Below are 25,151 nucleotides of genomic sequence, written 5' to 3' on the forward strand. Positions count from 1 at the left end.
TTTGGTGTGAGCAGGTCTCTCATGGTATTGGTCAGTCCTTGATTCCTTTGGATGGGGCACAGATGCGGGGGGGGGGGGGGGGGGAGGCAGGTTTGGCAATAGGTGCTGTTTGAGAGGGGTAACAGTGCCATGTGTGAGCCTCTCCATCGTCGATCCTCCACTGTTACATGCACCTTATTGAAGTGAAAGAAATTGTAGGGCTCCAGGGAAAAGGAATGGAATGAGGTGAGTTAATTTGCCAGAGAACTGGAACAAATGCAGGTCGAGTGGCCTCCAGCACCTATTCTCTGATTTTATAGCTGTTGGGTCTTGGAAATGAAATTCATTGTGAAGTTTAAGGACTGCTCCAGTGGAATCCTGTGTCAGTCAGGGCTTTTGCACAGTGAGGAAAACTCCTGAAAGTTTATACAGAGCAGGGAGGTGTCAGTTCAAACACGCAGCAGGCTGTTGTCCAACAGTGTGCTCTCTCTCCTCCACTCCTTGCGGTGTGAATGACTGCAAAATAGATCTTATGCTTAAATAGTAACTTTTTGTTCATTCACAGGATGTGGGCATCGTTGGCTCGGCCAGTATTTATTGCCCATCCCAAGTTGCCCTCGCGAATGTGGTACTGAGCTGCCATCTTGAATTGCTGCAGTCCCTGAGGTATAGGTACACACTGTGCTGTTAGGGAGGGAATTCTAGGATTTTGACCCAGTGACAGCGAAGGAACGGCGATATATTTTCAAGTCAGGATAGTGAGTGATTTGGAGGGAACTTCCAAGTGATGGCATTCCCAGATATCTGTTGCTCTTTTTCCTCTAGATGGTAGTGGTCATGGGTTTGGAACATGCTGTTTAAGGAACCTTGGTGAGTTCCTGCAGTGCATCTTGTAGATTGTACACACTGCTACCACTGTTCATTAATGGCGGAGGGATTGAATGTTTGTGGAAGGGGTAGCAATCACGCAGGCTGCTTTGTCCTGGATGATGTTGAGCTTCTTGAGTATTGTTGGAGCTGAACTCACCCAGGCAAATTGAAGGTTTTCCATCACACTCCTGACATGTGCCTTATAGATGGTGGACAGGCTTTGGGGAGTCAGGAAGTGAGTTACTCACCACAAGATTCCTAGCATCTGACCTGCACTTGTAACCATAGTGTTAATATGACTGGTCCAGTTCAGTTTCTGGTTAATGTTAACCTCCAGGATGTTGATAGTGGGAAAATTCAGCAGTGGCAATGCTATTGAATGTCAAGAGAATGTCCTCTCTTCTTTGAGATGGGTATTGCTCAGCACTTGTGTGGTGCAAATGTTACTTACCACATGTTAGACCAAGCTTAGTTATTGTCCAGATCTTGCTGCATTTGCACATGGCCTGCTTCATTATCCGAAGAGTGGTGAATGGTGCTGAACAGTGCAGTCATCAGTGAATATCCCCATTATGATGGAAGGAAGGTCATTGATGAAGCAGCTGAAGATGGTTGAGCCTAGGACACTCTCCTGAGGGACTCCTGCAGAGATGCACTGGAGCACAGATGATTGACGTCCAATCATCACAACCTGTGTCAGGTATGACGCCAATCAGCTGAGAGTTTTCTGATTCCCGTTGACTCATTTTACTCACTCGATAAAATGCTGCCTTGATGTCAAGGGCATTCAGCTCTTTTGTTTCAACCAAGGCTGTAATATCAGGAGCTGAGTAATTGATCTTTTCAACTTGCTAAGAGTTTGGAAACAAACTTGTATATACAGGAGTAAATGCTATGGAAAGGATAAATTCAGAAAATTATTTGAAGCTAGGGAGGACAGGGACACAGGTTTAAACTGCTAAGAGTAATTTAGGTACTGCTGGCAAGGCATTCTTCACCTCAAAAGTGATACATACAAATAACGGAAATTGCAAAAGCCGTGATATTTATGAAACTGCAGCATTGGGGAAGGTTTTTTGATGAATGATGCAACATACGATATAAACTCTCCTTACTAAATGAAACCATCGCAGGTTTAGCTCCATGGAACTGTGCAGTTAAGAGTATGCAAATGAGCCCAAATTTTCCAAACGTGTTCTTGGTAATTTATTTCCTGAACATCTAACATCGTATTGAAGTAGAGCTAGTAAAGTATCTGACTAAACAGAGCCCCGCGTCAGTTTGTAAAAAAAATACTCAATTGGATTTTGCCATTACTGGCAAGGCCAATGTTTGTTGCCAATTCCCAAGGAGAAGGTGGTGGAGATTAAATCATCTGAACATCAGAAAGAACAGGGAATCCAGGAAATGAAGATGGAAACAAGTCACACCTTGTTTAATCTCCATGTTAACATCTCCAAAATCCTCTGCACAAAAAAGTGAGACAGCAAGATGAAGTGCCACAGGTAAGTATACCCACAAGTGTTAAAATAGTCAGAAAGGGGAAGTCAGAGATTGAGTGTGGGTCGTGGGGGCAGAGGATTTAGTTTAAATTTCAAAACTACAGGAAGAACAGTCCTGCGACAGATCAGTTTTGGTAGATTAAGCCATCGAGTTTCATTTTCAATAATGGACATGCAGTGATTCTGTCAGATGGCATATTTCCAACCAAGGAAGGATGGCATGAGTTGAGATTGGCTAGAGAGTGCTATCAATAAAACAGAGACAAATGAGAAATTGAACAGATGGCGTTTTTCTAAACTGCCAAGTCTATGTTCATATTCATTTCTTTATTTTGAACAAGGTCAACCTTAAATTTTATGTTCATTAGAAAATTAAAATAGGCATTCATCATCTACAACATAAAGTACAGAATTTAAGGAAAACCAGAGACGTTAATTTGCCACAGACATTTCAGAAAAGTTAGTGATGCTAACAAAAGCCAGATCTTTCAGGCTGCCAACTGCAAACAAATCTTCAACATTAGAATTAGATGGGAGTGAGATGAGTGAAATAATTTCTTTTAAAATGTTAATCTCAACTTCCAAAAGACAAATTTGAAATGCACAAGAAAATATTCTTGCGTTTTATAATCTACTAGAATATGTTCTGAAGAGTTAAAATACTGTAACTAATTCAAGCAATTTGTGGAGAATCTCCTGAATATGATGTTATGCTAAAGGAAAAGTTGACTATGTATCACAATGATCACTTATGGATTGAAGTTTCATTAAATTTACAAAAGCAGAATACTGTAGAGGCTGGAAATCTGAAATAAAAACAGAAAATGCTGGAAATACTTAGCAGATATGGCACATGCTATAAGCCCAAAGCAGAGACCAATACATGAAGTGCTCACTTCACACAAATAAATTACAAGAAAGCACAGTAGAGAAGAAATTGGGGAGAGTAAAATAAAATCACCCTCCACAATCTGGGCAACAAAACTCTGGGACCTTACCAAAATTAATATTTTGGTAAGATTCATATCTGGATACATTTGTGTACTTTCAAGGTTAAAGTATATGGTGCTGTAACTCAAATCATCAAAAACGATCACATTTGTTTTTAAGATTCTGCACAGCAAAACGTATCCACCAGAGATGCAAGGCAACTTAATGGTCGACTGCCATTGTGGTTTCTTCTGCTCAGGTACTTATTCCATATATACCGGGTTCATTCAAATGGTGAATTTTTACATGGTATTTAACATCTCAATGCTCACTTTCCATTTATTTATAAAGGGAATAATTTCACCTTGCAAGTCACAAGCTGCCAACATTTAATCTTGATAATCCTACCTACTGTATCTTTGACTACACTCCAGAATTTTCCCCACAAATAGTTTTGCGTCAGTGTGCCATTACACTTTTTCTTGTCAAGTTAGAAACAGTTACTGTTGCCTCATTGGGGAAAGCCCTCCCAAATTGGTTGGCAGTTTAAGCATGTTTCCCAGAACGTCACATGACCTCAGGTGCATTGTCGAGTATTGTGACAGATACGTGGGACAGGCTGGATGTACAAGTGGATTATTTCCTGTTTGTCATTTCCATACGTTTATAGCATTAGGAGCTATTCTTTGGATGAGGGTGGGATGAGGAGAGAAAAGAAAGGGAGAAGCATCACCCTGTTTCTTACTGCTATTCCAATGGTTCGCATTGATAGGAGTGAACTGTCATGTGAAGAGCTTTACACTCCGCTGCAGCATCTCACACAATTAGAGTTTGTCAAATTTACTGCTCAACATTGTATGAAAAATGATCACTTGCCGACGACTGCTTCCACTCGGTGAAGTAAACAGCAAAATTCTCACTGCATTTGTTAAAAATGTAACATGGAAAAAGGAAGAAAGAAAAACTGCACAGAAAAATTGAGAATTGTTTGTATTTTTACCCCAGAATGCATTTTTACCAAAAGTGAATGGTTATTAATTAGTTGGTTGAGCTACCAGTCTTAGTAGAACTAAAGAGTTCTAAGTGTATATCTCGGATACACTCCGAGAACAAAACAGCACAATTCTTTACAACAAATATATATTTGCTACCAAATATTAACCATATTAAAGAAGCTTTTTTTCCAATTTACAGTAATTAACTTGGCAACTCAAAAAATGCACATGATGTTCAGCCACCATGTTCCACAGCATTTCAGTTAAAATGAGTTTTTAAAGCAGTCATTTAAAAACAAAGTCCCATCAAGAATTCAAGGCTCCTCTTCTGCATCATCATCACTGCCATCGATGCTGCTGTCCGTTGATGAATTTCCTTCATTCCATCTTTCTTCAGCCTCTTCCACTTCAGACACAGAATCAATCACATCTTGTGGTTTACTATTTCTGGAAAGGGTTTCATTGTCCATGGATGTTTTGCTATTGTTCTCTGAAGGCAGTATACTGTCTTTTGATAGTTTCCCATTATCCTTTGGCGGTGCTACACTGTTCACTGATGATTTTCCATTATCCTCTGACAGTTTTATATTATTCTCTGGAGCAGCTGGGATTTCCACAGACTCTTGGCTGCTAGCCTGTGTCACCTTCTGTTCAGCAGCAGCCTTAGCTGAGGATGAGTCAGCATCCAAAAATGTCTCCCACGATTTCAATCGATCTTCTCTTTCTTTCACAGTTTCTTCAATCTGCAAGTTCAAAATTATATTTAAACAAGGTTTTTATTTTTGCAAACGTTTCATAAAATGCTGACTAATTTCTCAGCCTTCTGTCTACTTAACAGTTCAGCACCCCTCTGCTTTGAACTACTGCTGGTTTTGCAACCAATGCCATTCCCTACCAAGATAGGAACTGGGTCTTCTCTGTGTGCACCACCTCAACTTCAGGCTGCTGATGCAGCAGTGTGCCTGACCCACACTGGTCTGAGCAACAATGCCACAGGAACTAGTTATCCTGCAGCAACTGCCCCGTCAACAGCAGTGATCATCTCATTTGCTTTGAATGGAGCGAAGTGGAGCAGTGGGAGCCGAATTGCCATTTTATAGAAACATTGCCCTCAGGAAAGGAGTCACTTCAGACAGTGAAAGACACCACATGACTACTTTCATGACTGAAAGGGGCTCATTTTTAGGAGAAACTATTGATAGGATCTGAGGAATCGCATACTAAAACATCTGTGTCGAGGGAGACACTGCCCACTCTCTAGATTGATGCATATTTCAAACAGAGGCCACAAGGGCTGACTCTTGTCCTGCAAAATAAATCACCCTGTTTTTAACCACCTCCAGCTCTTGGAAAAGCTCCAAAACTAGCTCTCACAAGCAAAAATTGAGAGCATTTGGAGCTTTGTTTACATCTTCATGACATGCTGAACTAGGGAAGTAACTTCATTATTTGGTCGCTACTTTATGAGCAAGCATGCTTGCTAATGTAGATTACTGGTGTGTTATCAGACCACACAGGCACACTTAGCCAGTGGCATATAGTGGAAGCACTCTACAGCTAGCCTTACAAATTCTAATTTCAAATGTAGGCTGCTCTATTAGTCCCCTCCCCTCCAGACAGGTGGTCCATCTTGTCACAGGCAACATTTGTGGGTAAGGTTGTCGGAAAAAGTTTGCATTGTAGCACTGTTCTCTTTAGGAATAGGGGACTCTGCAGGGGGGGGTGACTGAATTAGCAGCTCTAGCTGAGTCACTGAATAAAACCTTGGGTAAACACAGCTGCAGAAATTAGATCTAAAAAAATTTAAATAGCCTTTCACTGATAATACTGGTCTCTGAATAGAGAAAATCAATGGCCTGGAAGAGGAAACTGAGTGAAACATATCCAACTTTGCTGATGATACAACACTAGAAGGGAAAGTAAGTTATGATGACAACAAAGAAACTGCAATGGGATATAGAACAGTTACGCAATTGTGAGGTAAGATGGCAGATGAAGTACAATTTGGGGAAGTGTATAATTATCCAATTATTATTGGTAGGAGGAATGCAAAAGCAGAATATCTTTAGAAGGTGAGTGGCAAGTAAATGTTGACAAAGGGATTGGGGCTTCTTATCTCTGTATCACAGAAAATTAACATGCAAGAAACTAGGAAGGAAAATTGTATTTCAGAGGCTTGGAGTATAACAGTAAGGAAATCCTGCTGCAATTGTATAGAGGTTTGATGAAGCCACACTTGAGTACTATGTAGTTTTGGTCTCCTTATCCAAGGAAATATATTTAGCTTGGATGGGGTGTAACAAGAGACCACTAGCTTGATTCCTGGGATAAGAGGACTGTTCTATGTGGAAAGATGGAGCAGAATGCACCTATACAATCTACAAATCAGAAAAAGCTCACTGGATCTTTGAAGGTAGATACTAAAAAGCTGGAGAATCTAGAACTAGGGAGCGTAGTGTCAGAATAAGGGGCAGCCATTTTAGATTGAAATGAAGGAAAAAATTTTCACTTAGCGAGTTCTCAATGTTTAAAATCCCCTTGTGTAAAGTTGGGAGTAGATGTAGAAGTTCAGTCATGATCTTACTGAATGGCAGATGTCAGGAAAGCAGAGGTAATTTTAGGTGATCTTTATTTGTATTATTAAATATTAGAAATAAGATATAGATTTAAGTTAGCTTAATTTAGTGTTTCTGTGTAAAGAATAGCTAGATGTATAGCTAAACTCATGCAAGACAAAGGTGCATTCATATGCGTGCATGCGCGTGTGTGTGAAATCCACAAAAGATTGAGTGGCATGTTACCTTAAAATCTGGGTACATCTGTGAAGATAGGGGGAAGTGAAGGAGTATTGTTTTATAACCAAATTTTTAAATGTTTAATAAATGTTTTTTCTTGTCATTAAAAACTAATCAGTAATCCTGTGACTCTGTTCCTCCATGTTTTCTAAAAACAAGTAAAAATTATGAGCTTTTTGAACCAGGGTTCCAATTAGAGATCTCCCCATCCAGTAGTAATGTCAACTGGGATCATAAGATTCCATGAGTCTGCTCTGTTTCATGTCCTACTCCTTTTTCTTGGTTCTTACATTCAACTGTTTTGTCACCTTCAAAAGTTTGCCTCTATGTATCCAGTGCCTTTGTCCTGATCCCCTCAAAATTGTACCATTGGTTTATATTGCCTCACATGGGAACAAGGGGAGGTCATTCAGTCCCTCCAGCCTGTTCTTCCACTGGTTGAGACTACTCAAACTTTTTTCTAATCATGTTTACAAGAGGATAAATTGTTTGATCCTATTAAGTATGTACGTTTACTATATCATTCAAATTGAGAACTGGTCAATAGAAATAACTAAACATATATTCAAAGAATCATTTCATTCCAATTTTTTCTTCGTACCTGGTAATCAATAACACCATCCCATGTTTCAGCGGTTATTTGACGACCACCAAACCACCTTCCATTAAGCATTGATATACACATATCTGCTTGTTCTGGCTCTTTAAATGCCACGGAGGCTACACCATCAGTGTGTCTCTGGAAATGAGAATGGACTCAGCATTTTTTTAAAAATCCATACCACATAGAAAATATATCTGAATTTTTTGGAATTCAAAAATTCTTACATCAAATAGAAGTACTTTCTTGACTTGACCAAATTTTTCGCATTCCAGCCGAACATCATCTCGGATCTCATTTAAAACCAACGGCTCCTCCTATAGTAAGTTTATTAAACATTAAACATGAACCATAATACCCGGAGTGTGACACTGTCTCACGCCGGGTTGAGCAGCCTTGCTACATGCAATAAGACAACTGACTACAGACTGTAATCTTACTATTGGAATTTTTTCACCTTCTCTGTGAAACCAATACTGGAGTAGAGAATCTGAAGTTATGATAAGACAAATCCCCTGATGAGAATTATTCTGTAATCCCGAATCACTGCAATGATAAAGTATAGAGTGCCTTACCATTTCTTTTCTTCGGTCTCTACATTAACTTGAAATGCAATAAGTCACAAGCTGCAACAACCCACCTCATACATGAGAATTTCAAGTATGTAACATTAAGTACAGAGATACCTAGTTTACATTCTCCAATTAATAATTGTGAAGATTTTTTAAAGCAGAGACCAGGTACCATGGTCATGCAGGCTATTGAAACTTAGGATAAAATTTTGATCATGTGTATGTGCCAAAGAATCATCAGAAGCTCAGTACATTTCCTGGTTTGACAATTTATGATGTTTAAAACTTTCAATCTCCTAAACAGAGCAGCACTGACTGTGGATAAGAATTCTCTTATTGCCACCAACTTAATTTAATAGCTAAAGATTAATGCAAAACAGGTTCAAACTAAACCAGATCAGCATGAAAATTCTGGGATAAAAACAGCCGCAAAAACATAAAATTCTGTACCCCTCAGAGTACAGAATTTCTTTTGCAGATTTACAAACTTGTACAGGCCTTCAAACAGTGTGGAAGATTTGCTGTGTGCATTTCCCATGTAGACCATCTTAATGCAACCTCTGATACTATTGGATCATAATGTGGAGAGAGCAAAGCCTGATTTAATCCTGATACAGAAATAGTAACAATGGCTTTAAAGAATACTGAGAGTAAAAGTGAAAAATAAATGTGAAAAATACATCGTCCATTTCTGCCTGGACTTACCTCAAAATCCTTTGGATGAAACATGTTCTTAAGGATTACAACTCGTTCGCATCGTAAACGTGAACTGCCAGTTTTTCTTTCTGGTCTCCAATCCAACTGCCTAACAACAAAAATGTGTCTTTGTCAACATGAAGTTCCCCTTAAAATTAAAAGCCTCTAAACAAGCAGAGCTAAAGTTTATTTATTAGTAGACTTATATCAACACTGCAATGAAGTTAGTGTGAAAATCCCATAGCTGCCACACTCCAACGCATGTTCGGGTACACTGAGGGAGAATTTAGCATAGCTAATGCACCTAACCAGCACATCTTTCAGACTGTGGGAGGAAACCGGAGCACCCGGAAGAAATCCACGCAGACATGGGGAGAATGTGCAGACTCCGCACAGTCATCCAAGCTTGGAATCGAACCTGGATTTCTGGCACTGTGAGGCAGCAGTACTAACCACTGTGCTGCCCTGTATCTGCAGGAATCCACATCTCAACATAACTTTTGCATAAAGTTATCTATCTGAGACAAATAAACACTTGCTAGCAGATCCGTTGGTGTTGTCCATGGTATATCACGCAACATGCAGTTGGTTATTCTGCTGTTGTTGGAGCGGCTAGTGACCTTTTCATCTCCTTCAGGACAAAAATATTTACTTGCTATGAATAGATACATGATAAAAGTGAGTCAGAGGATAATATAGGAAATGTTCTCTGTGGATAGGCAGCTCCTTGTAAATTCCCAGCTCCTCCCCGAAGCCAGAGGAAACCTGGAAAACATTTCTATTTATAATTGCTGCAATGCATTCTCTCATCTGATGCCCATTAAGTTTGCATGTTGTTTACTCATTGTGAGTAGCAAGAAATGATATCTTTAAACACACATGTGGGCAAGGTGAGAAGCTATGAGGAACAGCACGAGTTAAATGGTTATTCTGGCAGGCCTATTAACATTTCGTAAAAATTATTTCACAGGATTTGGGTGTGAATGGCAAAGCCAGCATTTGTTGCCAACCAATTCCTTTTGAGAAGGTGCTAGTGAGCTATAGCCCATGTGGTGTAGGTACACCCACAGTGCTATTTATTAGGGAGTACCAGGATCTTGATTCATTCAAAGTGAAGGAACGATGATATAGTTCCAAGTCAGGATGGTGTGCAGCTTGCAGTGAAATTTGCAGGTGGTGGTATTCCCATACATTTGCTGTGATGGTCCTTCTAAGTGCTAGAAGTTGTAGTCTTGGGAGATGCTGTCAAAGGAGGAGAGTTGAAGTGCTTCTTTATGTAGCATAGTGCTGCCACTACGTATCAGTGATAGAGGAAGTTAATGTTTAAGCTGGTAGATAGGATGTCAATCAAGCAGGCTGCTTTATCCTGGGTTGTATCGAGTTTCCTGAGCGTTGTTGGAGCCGCACACAATCAGGCAAGTGGAGAATATACCATCACACTGCAGTTCTGTGCCTTGTAGATGGTGGACAGTCAGGAGGTGAGTTACTACCTCCCCCAACCGATTCCTGTGGACTTCGGTTTTGCTGGGGCTCCTTATTACCTTGGTCAAATGCTGCCTTGCTGTCAAAGGCAGTCTCTCTCACTTTCTTTCTGGAGTCTAACTCTTCTGTCCATGTTTGGACCAAGGATGTAATGAGGTTAGGAGCTGAGTGGCCCTGGCAGTCTGAACGCAATCTGAGCACCAGTGAGCAGGTAATTTCTGTCTAAGTGCTGTTTGATAGCATTGTCGACTTCCATCGTTTATAGGTCAAACAGTGAAAGCAGCATGTGACAGGCAAAGCTAAGTGATCCCACAACAAATGGATTAGATCAAACTTCTGCAGTCCTGCTACATCCAGTTATGAACGGTGGTGAACAATTAAACAGCTAGCAGGAGGCGGTGGCTCCACAAATATCCCTATCCTCAATGATGCGGAGCCCAGTACATCAAAAGACCAGTCTTTAAAATATTTGCAATCGACATTTGGCCAAAGTGCTGAGTGGATGATCCATCCCTGCTCTCTCCCGAGGCCCCCAGCATTGCAGATGGTTATCAGCCAATTCAATCCATACCACACTTTAGATAACAAAGCAATAGCACAGATTATATATACAAAAAAACGGAACAAAGCAATTATATTAGCAATTAATTAACTAGCCAGTCAGTTCTGATCCAGGACCTGTCAAGACCAGGAAATGTTAAGCCATTTTATTAATAATGACAGTATGGCAGATTACCATATATACCGTTAATATATATCTCATGTACAAATTGACCATGGTTTTTGAGGATTATTAACATGCTTTTTCATATATAAAATGGGATAAGTATATAAATTGTGCAACACTAATTGCTTTTGGCAATTATAATTTCCTGATATAGATTTTTTTAAATTATTCATTCACAGGATGAGAGCACCGTTGGCTGGCCCCATTCGTAATTGCTCTTAAACGGAGTGGCTTGCTAGGCTACTTCCGAGGGCATTTGAGAGTCAACCATATTTTTGTGTATTTGGAGTCAGTGGTAGGGACAGCCGATGGTTTCACGGTCATCATTAAGATTTTTACTAAATTCAAATTTCACCACATGCTGTGACAGGATTCAAACCCGGGTGCCCAGCGGATTATCCTGAATTTCTGGATTAATAGTCAGTGACAATAACCCTATCTGCCAATCTTATTAAATGTTCGAAAGGAGAAATAAAAATTTGCCATTGGCTACTTTTTGGCTTGTCTTGGGGGCAGGATTAGCAGGAACAGTTCCTGATCTGGCAAGTCTGCACCAGCTGATGAATTGCAGTAAATAGAAAGTGAGACAATGGGAGAGGATGGCATTACAATTGACAAAGTGTGAGATAAATCTTTACTTGTAGATTTAAAGTGGAATATGGAAATTGTGTGGTTTTTGCCCTCACTGTATCCAAGGTGAAATCTAGGCTGTGACTACTGATGCTTAACCTACAGAAAGCATGGCGCAGCTCACTAGCATTGGTAAATTTTCATATTTTAAGAAAAGTTACCCATCCAACATGCATGGATTACAACCTCTTGAAAAAATAGTACTTGTGTTTAAGTCGAATCCCTACTTTTTGCCTAAAGGTTTGGTTTAAGGAAATGTGACTTTTCCACGAGTATGAATGGTATTATTTTTCTGGTTCCCAAACAGAATTCTTGGAATTAAGGTTAGGTCTGATGAGATCTGATTATATGAATTATACAGAATGTTGAAGTGCTGTCTGAAGAAAGCAATTCAATGACTTGTATCCCACTGAACTATCTCTGAAGAGACTGGAGAAGCACACAAAGGAGCAGATCAGAAAGGCTGCAACAGCTTTGGAGCACAAGGGTTCCTACGTAGACATTCCCTGGTAAAACTTCCGTAAGATTAGATATTAGACAGTACAGGAACGTTCCTGGAGGAAAGTGCCACTGAGCCCTATTCCTTATGCCTTTTGGCTGACTTGGAACTCTAGTTGTCGATATGGACAAGCAAACATCACATTGCTGCTGTTAAAATTTATGGTAATTGCATAGACCTAATTTTTAAAAAATGAAATTAAAATCTCCCCAATCAATCAGGCAAAGTTGGGTTTTAACGCACTTTTTTTGCAGAAGCAACTTCTTCTTGTAATCTCTGCTTTTCTTCTTCTTTTTGCTGGCATCATACCGTCCTTTCATTTCAAACTTGGCAACTTCCACGTGCAGCTTATATCCCCTCATTTCAGTTTCATCCAAAAATCTGAGAGCAAGGTCAATAGATTCTTTCTGGAATGCAGAAAAAAAATATTTTTGTCAAAGGAAGACAAATTGTTTGATGGTCTTTAATACATAATACTGGAGTACAAGAGTAAAGAAAGCATTATACAATTAAATAGGATATTGGTGAGACCACACAAGTATTGTGTATAATTTTAGTCTCCATACTCAAAGAACAAAATACTTGCATTAGAGGGAGTGCAGTGAAGGCTTATGAGGATGATTCATGGAATAAGAGGATCATCCTATGAGGAGAGGCAAGTATATTAGGCCTAAAGTTAAAATTAATGATAAGAAGTGATCTAATTGAAGTAAGTGGAATTTTTAAGGGGCATAACAGGGAGAATCTTTTTCCAGGCTGGGAAGTCTAGACCCAAGGGTTGGGATCACAATCACAGATTAAGGGATCAGCTATTTGACTGAGATAAGGACATATTTATTCATTCAGAGCTGTGGAAGCTCTGTTGGAAAATATATTTAAGACAGAGATTAATAGATTCTTCGGTACAAAGGAAATTGAGGGATAAAAGAGGTGGAGTTGAGGTATAGTGGAACAAGCTCGAAGAGGGCTATTGTTCCTATTGCATTTGCTCTTGAGAGCGAAAGGGGTTTCGGAAGGGAATTCCTGAGCCTAGACAGATGAAGGAATGGCTGCTAACGATGGAATTATTAAAATCAGGGATGTACAAGAGGCCAGAAGGTTGTCAGATTGGAGAACATTACAGAGGAATAGTCTCAAATATTTCATTCAACAATAATGCTAGATAGAAAGAACTACGAGAAACCCAGCAACATTATCGACACTGAATCAGAGGATATGGAAGAAATTAGAGAAAAATCCAGCAAAATTAATTCTGATTTTTTTGCTTCATCTTCTCCAATCTATAGAAGTGGATGCAAAAGTTTCCTTTGGATTGCAAGTTAACAAGAACATGATTAGTACACCAAGAATTTAAAGATTGCAGAATTTCAACAGATTACTCATCAATCTCTTGTTTAATGACAGAAACATTACACAAAAATGCACAAAGGTGGAGCTGTGCACTTTTAAAGTCAACTTATACAGTGCACAGGGATGTTCTGAGACCAATTAGGTTGGTGATAATGAATGCCTGGCTAAAAGCCTCCGGGGAGGCAGCCCACTCACCATTCCAATGGTTTACCTCAGAATCATGGTAGTGCTGGGAGAGAAGGTGAGGGGTTGGGGGCATGGGGGCAGATGTAAGGGCATGGGGGGGGGAAAGAGGGCAAATGAGGAAGTATGATTTGATGGGGGTTGTGCATCCAACGCAGTCAGGGGACCCACAAAGGGGAGCTCCCCCTACCACTTGCCCCAACAGTAACTCAATGCAGCTATCCCATCCCCAGGTAAAATACCAGCAGACCTGACACCTCCCCTGCCCCCTGTAAAATTGCAGACAGTTCGAGGGAAGGCGAGAAGCGCCATTAGATTTTATGAGACACCCCACCTTCAAATCTGCTGGCAGAGGGAGTATAAAATCCCACCCCAGGCTATTTATTGCTCATTATCAAACAGATAACCTCAAATTTACTTCTTGTAACTAATTATTATTTATCCACTGAGTACTGCTTTGAAGTTAACACATCTACATTGCCTGGATCAACCACATTAGTCTATTCTTGCATCTGCCATGGCTCAGATGGTAGCACTCTCACCTCTGAATTCAACCCTACTCCAGGGCTTGAGCGCAAAAATCCAGGGCTGACATTCCAGTGCAGCACGACACTGTCAGAGGTGCTGACTTTTGGATGAGAAGTTAAACCGAAACCCCATCTACCAACTCAATGAATGTAAAATACCCCGTGGCACTATTTTGTAGGAGAGCAGGCGAGTTATCATCAATCTTCTGGCTGATATTTATTCAACATCCCCCCCCACCCCTCTCTCCAGTAAAAGTTCTAAGTCTATCGTCAGTCTTGCTAATGACTGCTTGGTGGAAATATTGACTTAGTATTAACCAGATAATTCAAAACAGGAAGAGTCACATTTTAAATACCTGTAACAGTGCAGCAAGTATTGTAACTAAATTAAATGCCCAGTCAATCACCAAATAGTTATATACCTTTAAGTAGCAGCAGAGACCATCTCCCTTGAGATTTCCATCTTTGTCCTTGTACAATTTAATCTTATATTCTTCTGTTTCAGGGTTTTGCATGATAATTCCAAATTTTGACATCAGCTCCACAAATTCATCATTTGTAATATCTGGAGGTAACCCTGCAAATAGCAAATAACTAACTTAAAACAAGTACTCGAATATCAAACTGATACTTCAGGAATTCTACGTGGGAATAAAGGTTTTGTCTGTCATTCCCCTCCAACCAAACGGTAATACATTTAAGTGTTATGAATAAAAAGCATTCACTCCATCTGTTTTGAGTAAAAATTATGGAAGAATGCTTCCTGGAAGTAGTCACATGATCATTAATCAAGGACATTATCAACAAGATAATCGCAGCCCATCCATATGATATTCCAAGATTTAAAACAATTGAGACAGTGATGGATAACCATCCGGTACCTTAAAAACACCATATGGAATCTACGGAAAAACTCAGACTGTATTGGGTCAGTAGGCCCTGGATTCACATTCTACCTCTAAGTTGGAGAACAAAACCTAGACTGACACTCCACATCTATGCCAAAAGACTGGTGCACTTTCAGAGGTGTTTCTTTTTAATGATACATTAAAACAGACGCCTTCTCAAGTAGCCATAAACAAACTCAGCACTATTTTCAAGAGCTGCAAGGCTCTATATCCCAGTGTCCTGGCCAAAATTTCTCTTTCATCCAACATTAAAATCACATTATCCTGTCATTATTATATTGCTGCTCCCTTGTTGCCAAGGTGAAATAGAAGCATCGTTACAAGAACTTAATAAAATGTTCAAAGTATAAGCAGATCAGACCACTGTTGTTTTAAATGGATTTCTTGTGCTAGCTGCTGCTAGTAGAACACAACATCGAAATGCAACTTCATATAGTGGACACTTTCTCCAAGTGATTCGATGTTTGCTTACAACAAAGAAACCTTATGCTTCCTTATTTTTGCTTGTCATTTCATTTCTTAATAAATCCAATTTGTAGCTGGGGGTATACAGTCTGTCAGAAGGTTATCTATTCATCAGTCAGTAGAGCATATCCATGATATTTTTAGTGGGTACAGAGTGAAACAAAAAGCACCCAGTACTGACTCTGCAGTCCATCCAAGGGTGTTTTACGTATTGGGCCATATTCCAGTTTACAGGCAATGGAGGCTGGCCTGGAAAGTGGACCTTTGAGCTAGACACCAGAAAAGCAGCTGGATTTCACCTGAATTATAACAGTCCTCACATCAAGGTGAAACCAATCATACCAGATTTATTTTAAACTCGCAAATATTCCACAGCCTAGTACTTACCAGACACATACACATTTGTGTTCTTCTGATCCTCAACATCAATCCAGCCTTTAAAAAAAATACATATTCACATTGTTAAATATGAATGAAGCTATGTAATACAGATGAGATATACAAATGGTACAAGCATCTTTACGGCATTATAAGCTTCCTAAAGGCCAGAGCAGCATGAGACCTGTAGAAAAACAGTGTACCCTTGTTCATAGCATTAATTTAGCAGCTTTACAATTTAAGAAAAATCATAAAAATCCATTAATTTGAAATACAGGTTACATTGCATTAATGTGGCCAACATTTGTCACTTCACATGGAAGTACGAACACCAATATAGGTTACAACATCAAAACTGCTAATAGATGAGCAAAAACTGCTCATTTAGATGAGAAAACTCCTTGACATCAAGAAGCATTGCATGTTGGCAGACCATAGTTTTGCCTGCTGCGTTGCAGAGGCTGTTTAATTAAATCTGTATCTAAGGTCAAATGACAAAAAAGAGCAATACAAATTGTTACAAGCAAGCCTAAAAATGATTTGCCGTTGTGTTTTTTCTGGAACTTACCAATACAAAAATAATTACAAGGAGCTGGTTCAATAGGTTAGTTCAATGTGTTACCAGTAATGTCAACATTGAGATTATTGGAATGCAAATTTAATAATCATCATCAAGCATATAAAAAAGAATGTGCTTTAAATATAATGGGGGTGATTCTCTGGCCCCCCCTCCCCCCAATGCACCTGACACACATCGTATTATGGCCGGAGAATATCGCAAGGGGACCATAATGCGATTTGTACAGGGAAAAGCCCTTTCGAGATTCTCCCGCCCCCGGCCGATGACGTAATCTGGTTCACCAGAGCAAGGGCATAAACCAGATTAGCATATCTAAATCATTATTTAAATATGCACTCTGTTTTTAGCTGGATTCATCTGTCTCCAAGTGTTGACTCAGCCACCAGCGCAATATAAAGCTGGCAGCAATCACTACTGGTCTCCACAAACAGAGACTAGATGCTATGACCATGCCGGGGGCTTGGAGGCCACTGGAGTACCCAGGTGGCCAGGGACATGGCTGGGGTGTGCCCTGGTGCTCCCAACCTGGCATTGTCAGGTTAGAACTGCTAAGGGGCAGGGTCTGAAGGGAAAGGGTCTTTTTGGTTGTCTGGAGATCGGGGCACCCTTTAAAAATGGCAGCCTGATCTCAGAGGAGCTTGTCTTGCTGGAGTCTTTAGGTCCCACATATCTCTTTCCCGGTGGGAATCTCCTCAAGCTCCAACAAAAAGACTATGTGCGAGTGGATTGCAATCTGGATCATGCAGACACTTGGTGGGAATCTCACCATTTTTTCTGCTGGGGACAACACTTAAATTTTTTGGGAGAATCGCGCCCAATGTCTTTCACTGTGCAGATATTTTACAGCCAATTAAATACTTTGGAGATATAGTTGCTGCTGTAACGTAAGGAAATATGTCAACTATGTGGGCAGCACAGTGATTAGCACTGCTGCCTCACAGCGCTAGAGACTTGGCTTCAATTCCAGCCTTGGGCGACTACGGAGTTTGCATGTTCTCCATCTGCGTGGGGTTTCTCCAGGTGCTCCGGTTTCCTTCTGCATTCAAAGATGTGCAGGTTAGGTGGATTTACCATGCTAAATTGTCCCTTAGTGTCCAAAGGTGTGTAAGTTAGGTGGATTAGCAGGGTAAATACACAGGGTTACAGGGATAGGGTGGAGGGAAGAGACTGGGTGGGATGCACTTTTGGACAACGGGTGCAGACACGTTGTGCTGGATGGCCTATTTCTGCACTGCAAAGATTCCACATGGCCCACAAATAGCAATGGGTCAGATTTAAATTTAGCACGTTAGTGGGATCTCCAAGCATCAGCAAGTGATGTCATCAAGCAGGGTAAGCAACTATTCAGAATTATGCATCAGTCAATGAGAAGTTAAAAGCACTGAATCTTTTCAATTTTACAGAAAATAAAATGATTGGCACATATGCATGAGATTACAATACAAGATAAAATATCACAAATAAACATGTTAAAAATGTGGGATTTATCAGAAGAAATTCAGCATACAGATATAATTGAGTCAACAAAGCTGTTTAGCAGTAAATATGAACCTAATATAAGTTAAAAGCCATTTATACCTCATTCTCCAAGTTGCAACTTATTCAAGAATTTTTCCAGCAAGATTAAGAACCTAAGAGTTGAAGTTCGTGTCAGTTCTATAACAACTAATTGATTGCATTCCAAGGAGATTGAACCAAACTCTGGAGAAGCACAGAATCCTTGAAAGTGATTTCTGAATAACCATGTTTCCTCTTCAGAGGTTGCTGTCAATTTCGAAGGATTAACGGCATTGAACTTCCACAGTTCCGTCCACTTTACAATCACAAAATCCAGGCCAATGAAATAACTAATCAGATAATCTGTTTTAGTGATAGTTGACAGATAAATGCTGGTGAAGTGATTTGGGAGAAGTTTCCAGATCATCTTTGAATAGGGATATGGGATCTTTTATGTCCATCTGAACAGGCAGACAGGGCCCTGGTTCAACATCACATCTGATAGTGGCATCTCCAACAGTGCTGTACTCCCTTAGTATTATAATGCTGTATCAAAGTAAATTACGATGTGGAGATGTCAGCGTTGGACTGGGGTGGGCACAGTAAGAAGTCTCAACACCAGGTTAAAGTCCAACAGGTTTATTTGGTAGCACGAGCTTTCGGAGTGCTGTTCCTTCATTAGGTGTGTCCTGATGAAGGAGCAGCGCTCCAAAAGCTCATGCTACCAAATAAACCTATTGGACTTTAGCCTGGTGTTGTGAGACTTCTTAACGTAAATTACATTCTCAAGTCTCAGGAGTGGGATTTGAATCTATAAACTTTGGACTAAAAATTGGAGAACCCTCCCAGTGAACCTTATGCTTGACTCATATACAGCGGCTGCTACTGCAGAAGACATCAATATAAAACACAACGTATAACCTCCTAACTTATTGTTGGACCAGAACACATGTGGTACACTAAAAGTCAACATTAGGAAAACCTGTGAAATCATAGAAACCCTACAGTGCAGAAGGAGGCCATTCGGCCCATCGAGTCTACACCGACCACAATCCCACCCAGGCCCTACCCCCACATATTTTACCCGCTAATCCTGCTAACCTACGCATCTCAGGACTCTAAGGGGCAATTTTTAACCTGGCCAATCAACCTAACCCGCACATCTTTGGACTGTGGGAGGAAACTGGAGCACCCGGAGGAAACCCACGCAGACACGAGGAGAATGTGCAAACTCCACACAGACAGTGACCCGAGCCGGGAATCGAACCTGGGACCCTGGAGCTGTGAAGCAGCAGTGCTAACCACTGTGCTATCGTGCCGCCAAACTGAATCAGAAAGCACAATACTTTTCAGATGACTTTGAACTGTTTGAACTCTATTTTAAACCCACGATTAGATTGTTTGCTATTACTTGAAGGTATCCATCATTCACCATTATAAGGTGAGCGTGTTATTTTCTCTTCAGAAAAAGACTTTCCATTGTGATATGATCCAATGACAGTGGAACTGTTGACTAATCAATCTCATCAGTTAGACTCCATCAGACATAGGTATGAGGCAAGGAAACCTGATCTAACCTAAACCCAGGGAAGATATCCCTTCCAAGCATATTAAAGTTACCATATATTATACACCTTATATAGCATCTTAACATGCTGTACAGTACAAGACAGTGTTCTGAAGCATTGTAAAACATTGACACCAAGCCATATTAAGATATATTAGGGCAGATGACCAAAAGCTTGGTTGAAGGAGTAGGTTTTAAGCAGCATCTTAAAGGAAGAAAAATAGATGGAGATGCTTAGGGAAGGGATTCCAGAGCTTCAGGATTTGGCAGCTGATGTAACGGAGATGTTCAAGAGTTCCAAATCTGAGGAGCATAGATAGGTCAAAGGGGAAAAAAAAAGAGAGAATATGCTGGTTCAGGAAAACTGCTGGAGTATTTCGCCAACTCCCCAAGCAAGCTCCAAAAGACCTGAACTTCTCACCAAGTATCAATGTAACAGAGAACCAATCTACACCCACCACAGCACATGCCAACAATCGCTTCAATCATGTACCGGCCTAGACCTTAAAAAAATGTTGGATATTCGAACTCAAAACAACATTCTGTGGATATTCCAATGATTTTGATATTACTCGGAAAGTAACATTACCTGCATCAGCTTTTCTCTTCTCTCCTTTTTGTTTTGCTTCTTTTGGATCAATCTGAGGTGTATTTTTCAATGAAGGTTTCTGCAGATTGGCTGCTGTCTCCTGGGTTTCAGTGCCTGAATTCTCAATACTGTCGGGGCTTTCTTCAACATAACCATAGTTTGCATGATACGTAGCCAGAAAATCTTCAGTGATCTGAAAATAGATTTCAGAAATATTAGGTTTCAATGGGCCTGGGTTGGGTGAGTGGGAGGGCTGAGGGTGAATGCATGCAGAGGGATGAGTAATAGAAAAACTGGGATCAGGAGAGTAGAAATGAAGAGCAGGAATTTGAATCCAGAGTAGGCAGTGGGAGTGGGAAGGTGCATGTGGATGAAGCGGGATCTGATCACGGCGTGGGGGGCGGGCACGGCATGGGGTGTTCAGTTTCTCAGTTCGGGAAAGCCGATGTTGACCGTGGGGTGCCACAGTGGTTAGCACTGCTGCCTCACAGCTCCAGGGACCCAGGTTCGATTCCCGGCTTGGGTGACTGTCTGTGTGGAGTTTGCACGTTGTCTCCGTGTCTGGGTGGGTTTCCTCCGGGTGCTCTGGTTTCCTCCCACGCTCCAAAGATGTGCGGGTTAGATGGATTGGTCGTGCTAAATTGCTCCCGAGTGTCAGGGGGGCCTAGCTGGGGTAAACGTATGGGGATGGGGTCTGGGTGGGATTGTGGTCAGTGCAGACTCGATGGGCCGAATAGCCTCCTTCTGCACGGTCGGGATTCTCTGCTCCTGACCGGGGCCCCGGGTTCGGGGGAACCGCTCTAGGCCGCGGCTCCCGCTCGCTTACCTTGGGGAACCAGGCTTTCTTCTCGCCGTCCCACTCGAACTCGGTGCCGTCCGCGTCCACGAACGTGCTGGAGCGGCTCCTCCCCGCCAGGCCTGCCGCTCCCTCCCGATCCAGCAGCTGCTGCAGCCGGAGCTGCTCATTGAAATCAGCGTTCACCTCCTTCCCGCTCATCGCCCCTCTCTCCGCGAGCCCGGCTGGCGGGCCGGCAAATAAATCGGCCAAACAACAAATACCATCAACAACGCCGCCCTTAAAGTCACCTTAAAGCACGTCTGGCGCAGCCGCTAGTGCGTAACTGCCGGTTGCGGACGTCATTTCCGGGTAGCTGGTGGGTGGGGCTGGTCTCTGGCAGTGGGCGTGGTTTGGGTGGGGAGCTGGTTAACTGTGAGATAGCAAGTTAGTGTTCCTCAGCCCATTATCCAGGGTTAACCCACACCAGAGTGATTAAAGTTAAATTTCATTTATTATTAGTCACAAGTAGGCTTACATTAACACTGCAATGAAGTTATTGTGAAAATCGCCTAGTTGCCACACTCAGCGTCTGTTTGGGTAATTCTCCCTCAGTGTACCCATAGAACACCTACAGTGCAGAAAGAGGCCATTTAACCCATTGCATCTGCACCAGCCACAATCCCTTCCTATAACGCCTGGTATTTACCCTCACTAGCCCCCCTCCCCCTCCCGACACTAAAGGGCAATTTTAACATGGCCAATACATGTTTTTCAGACTGTGGGAGGAAACCCGGAGCACCCGGAGGAAACCCACACAGACACGGGGAGAACATGCAGATTCCACACAGACAGTTACCCAAGCCAGGAATTGAACCCAGGTCCCTGGTGCTGTGAGGCAACAATGCTACCACTGTGCTGCCCACTCCTGGGAGTCATTAAAGGCACGTGAATGAAAAACCTTTTTCAAAGGTGGAAAACAGTTTTTATTTTCTCATGGGATTTGAATTCTCACTGACCAGGCCAGCATTTGTTACCTAACACTAATTGCCCTCGAGAAGATGGTGATGAGCTGCCTTCTTGAACTACTGCTGACCATCTTGTGCAGCTGCATCCACTGTTGCTGGGAATGGAGGTTCCATGATTTTGATTAAGTTTATTTATTGGTGTCCCACGTAGGCTTACATTAACAATGCTAAGAAGTCACTGTGAAAATCCCCTAGTCGCCACACCCCAGCGCCTGTCCAGGTACACTGAGGAAAAAGTGAGCATGGCCAATACACCTCGCCAGCATGTCTTTCAAAGTGTGGGAGGAAACTGGTGCAGCCGGGGGAAACTCACGCAGACACAGGGAGAACATACAGCCTCCACACAGACAGTGATCCAAACCGGGAATTGAACCCAGGTCCCGGCGCTGTGAGGCAGCAGTGGAGGTTTAAAATATACCAGATTGGACTTCAGTCATGCCTACCAACAGTTCACCATTCTGAGAAATGACTTTAATTCAGAGATATTGGTTAACTGTGGAACATCTTTTATGGCTTTTACTTCGTCTTCCAAAGGGTGCAAACCTTTGCGTCCACTCTAAAACCTAAATAGGTCACTTTGTCTGCCTGTAAGGTACATTTCTCAAATTGATTAGGCATTGAAGCCTAACTCCTGCTTCTTTAACCCGTTACAAAACTTCCTCTAAGTTTGCCCTGTGTTCTTTAGGTGTGGCTCTTGTACATAAAACATCGTTATGATAAACCATTATATTCGCGATGCTTGCAATAGACTTTCCATTGTACATTGGAAGACAGTGCAGGCTGATGAGACTCCGAAAGGCAGGTATGTATATTGGTAGAAACACTGCTTGTTCAGCCAGTCTTGTTAGTGTTAATGGTTACCAATTTCAGTTAGTCTTCATCCAATTCCAATTGCTGGTAGACATGACTGAGGTCCAATTTGGTATACTGTAAACCTCCAGGGAGCTTTGCGTAGGGGTCTTTAATTTTAGGAATGGGGTATCTGTCTATTTGAGCTCCATTATTAACTATCAATTTATAGTCCCCACAAATTCTTACAGTCCAATCCAGTTTTAGGATAGGGACTATTGTTGTGGCCCATTCTGAAATTGAACAGGTTTTCTGATACCCAAATTTTCCACTCTCCTGATGTGCATAAGGGACAGGAGAAGCCTTGAAAAATGTTGGTGTTGCCTCTGGATTCAAATATATTTTAGCTTTAGCTCCCCTTATACGTCCTAGTTCATTTTTAAAGACCTTGGATTAATTAAATAGCAGCTCCTGAAAATCTCCATCTTGCAGATTTAATATTGCTAACCAATTTAGCTTGATCTGCTGAAACCGGTCACACTCCATTGAACAAAGCCAATGTCCCTTAATGAACAAAACAGGTAACTATGCCGTCCGATCCTTGTGGGACACTATGACTGCGGCTGTTTCTAAAGTCCACAGCGTTTCTCCAGTGCAGGTTAACAATATAGCTCCAGACTCATTTAATTTCAATGGTCTGAAGTCTTTTTGAAGGTAATAATTTTCCAATCTTCCTTGGATAGAGGGGTGGTGACAGAGGACTGGAGAATTCTAAATGTTGCACACTTGTTCAAAAGATGGGTGCACAGATAAACTCAGCAACTACAGACCAGGCAGTTTAACTTGATGGTAGGAGAGCTTTTCAAAACGATGATCCAAAAATTAACAGTCCCTTGCGCAGAGAGCTGACTTGGACATGATAGGTTGAATCATCTCATTTTAGGCTGTAAACATTCGAAGTTTACATGAGGAGGTGGTAGCGCAGTGGTATCGTCACTGGACTAGTAATCCAGAGATCCAGGGTAATGCTCTGGGAACCCAGATTCGATGATGAAATTTAAGCTCAATAAAACCATCTGGAATGATGACCATGAAAACATTGTCGATGGTTGTAAAAACCCAACTGGTTCACTAACCAGGGCGGCACGGTAGCACAGTGGTTAGCACTGCTGCTTCACAGCTCCAGGGTCCCGGGTTCAATTCCCGGCTCGGGTCACTGTCTGTGTGGAGTTTGCACATTCTCCTCGTGTCTGCGTGGGTTTCCTCCGGGTGCTCCGGTTTCCTCCCACAGTCCAAAGATGTGCGGGTTAGGTTGATTGGCCAGGTTAAAAATTGCCCCTTAGAGTCCTGGGATGTGTAGGTTAGAGGGATTAGCGGGTAAATATGTGGGGGTAGGGCCTGGGTGGGGTTGTGGTCGGTGCAGACTCGATGGGCCGAATGGCCTCCTTCTGCACTGTAGGGTTTCTATGATAATTCCTTTAGGGAAGGAAGCCAGCTGTTCTTAACTGGTCTGGCCTACATGTGACTCCAAACCCACATGAATGTAGTTGATCTTAAATGACCCAGTAAGCCACTCAATTGTATTCAACCACAAAAAAAACCCAAAAAGAATATGGCAACATTGACCTAGGCACTGGAAACAGCAACTGCAGGTCAGACCCAGCAGTGGTGGCGTCAGTTGGGAGGGAGTTGCCCTGGGATTCCTCAATATCAACTCTGGACCCCATGACGTCTCATGGCGCCAGGTCAAACATGGGCAAGGAAACCTGCTGATTACCACAAACCGTTCCCATTTCAGCTGATGAATCAGTACTCCTCCATTTTGAATTCCACTTTGAGGAAGCACTGAGGGTCGCAAGGGTGCAAAATATAGTCTGTACAATGTTCAGTGTCTCCAAGAGTGGTTTGGTAGTCTCTGCAGTGTCAACACAGACTGAGCTGGCTGGGTCCTGAAGGACATAGTTGCTAGACTAGAACTGCAGCAGGTGGTGAGGAACCAACAAGAGGGAAAAACATACTTTATCTCATCATCACCAACCCTTCTGCCGCAGATGCATCTGTCCGTGCATCTATCAGTTGGAGTGACTAAAGCACAGCCCTTTGTGGAGACAAAGTTGTGTCGTGTGGCAGTATCACTGTGCATTTCCTTCAAACAGATCTAGCAACTCGAGGTGCTGTTGGCCAACAGCAGCAGAATTGTACTCCACCACTGTGCTGCGAGAAGATGATGACATGGA

The 25,151-nt window shown here is 41.7% G+C and overlaps 1 protein-coding gene across 1 annotated transcript; it reads right to left on the reverse strand.

Moving 5' to 3' along the window:
- Positions 1 to 2,618: 2,618 nt before the first annotated feature.
- Positions 2,619 to 21,471, reverse strand: htatsf1 (HIV-1 Tat specific factor 1). The gene is made up of 9 exons (XM_078220197.1): positions 21,149 to 21,471; positions 20,323 to 20,515; positions 16,099 to 16,146; positions 14,761 to 14,915; positions 12,522 to 12,685; positions 8,950 to 9,049; positions 7,900 to 7,989; positions 7,673 to 7,810; positions 2,619 to 5,019 (listed from the first exon to the last, which is right to left on the reverse strand). Exons 1-9 carry the CDS (start codon positions 21,317 to 21,319, stop codon positions 4,591 to 4,593), a joined length of 1,488 nt encoding a protein of 495 aa, XP_078076323.1. The 5' UTR covers positions 21,320 to 21,471; the 3' UTR covers positions 2,619 to 4,590.
- Positions 21,472 to 25,151: the final 3,680 nt, after the last annotated feature.

The sequence above is a fragment of the Mustelus asterias genome, chromosome 9, assembly GCF_964213995.1.
Source record: "Mustelus asterias chromosome 9, sMusAst1.hap1.1, whole genome shotgun sequence".
NCBI lineage: Eukaryota > Metazoa > Chordata > Chondrichthyes > Carcharhiniformes > Triakidae > Mustelus > Mustelus asterias.

What these genes read in the sequence shown, in the direction of transcription:
- htatsf1 (XM_078220197.1), bottom strand. Translation starts at nt 21,319, where the DNA reads ATGAGCGGGAAGGAGGTGAACGCTGATTTCAATGAGCAGCTCCGGCTG. An exon ending in AGAAAGCCTGGTTCCCCAAG is followed by an intron (nt 20,516 to 21,148) that starts GTAAGCGAGCGG and finishes ATCTATTTTCAG; the next exon opens with ATCACTGAAGATTTTCTGGC. An exon ending in TTCATCCAAAGGATTTTGAG is followed by an intron (nt 7,990 to 8,949) that starts GTAAGTCCAGGC and finishes AACTTACTATAG; the next exon opens with GAGGAGCCGTTGGTTTTAAA.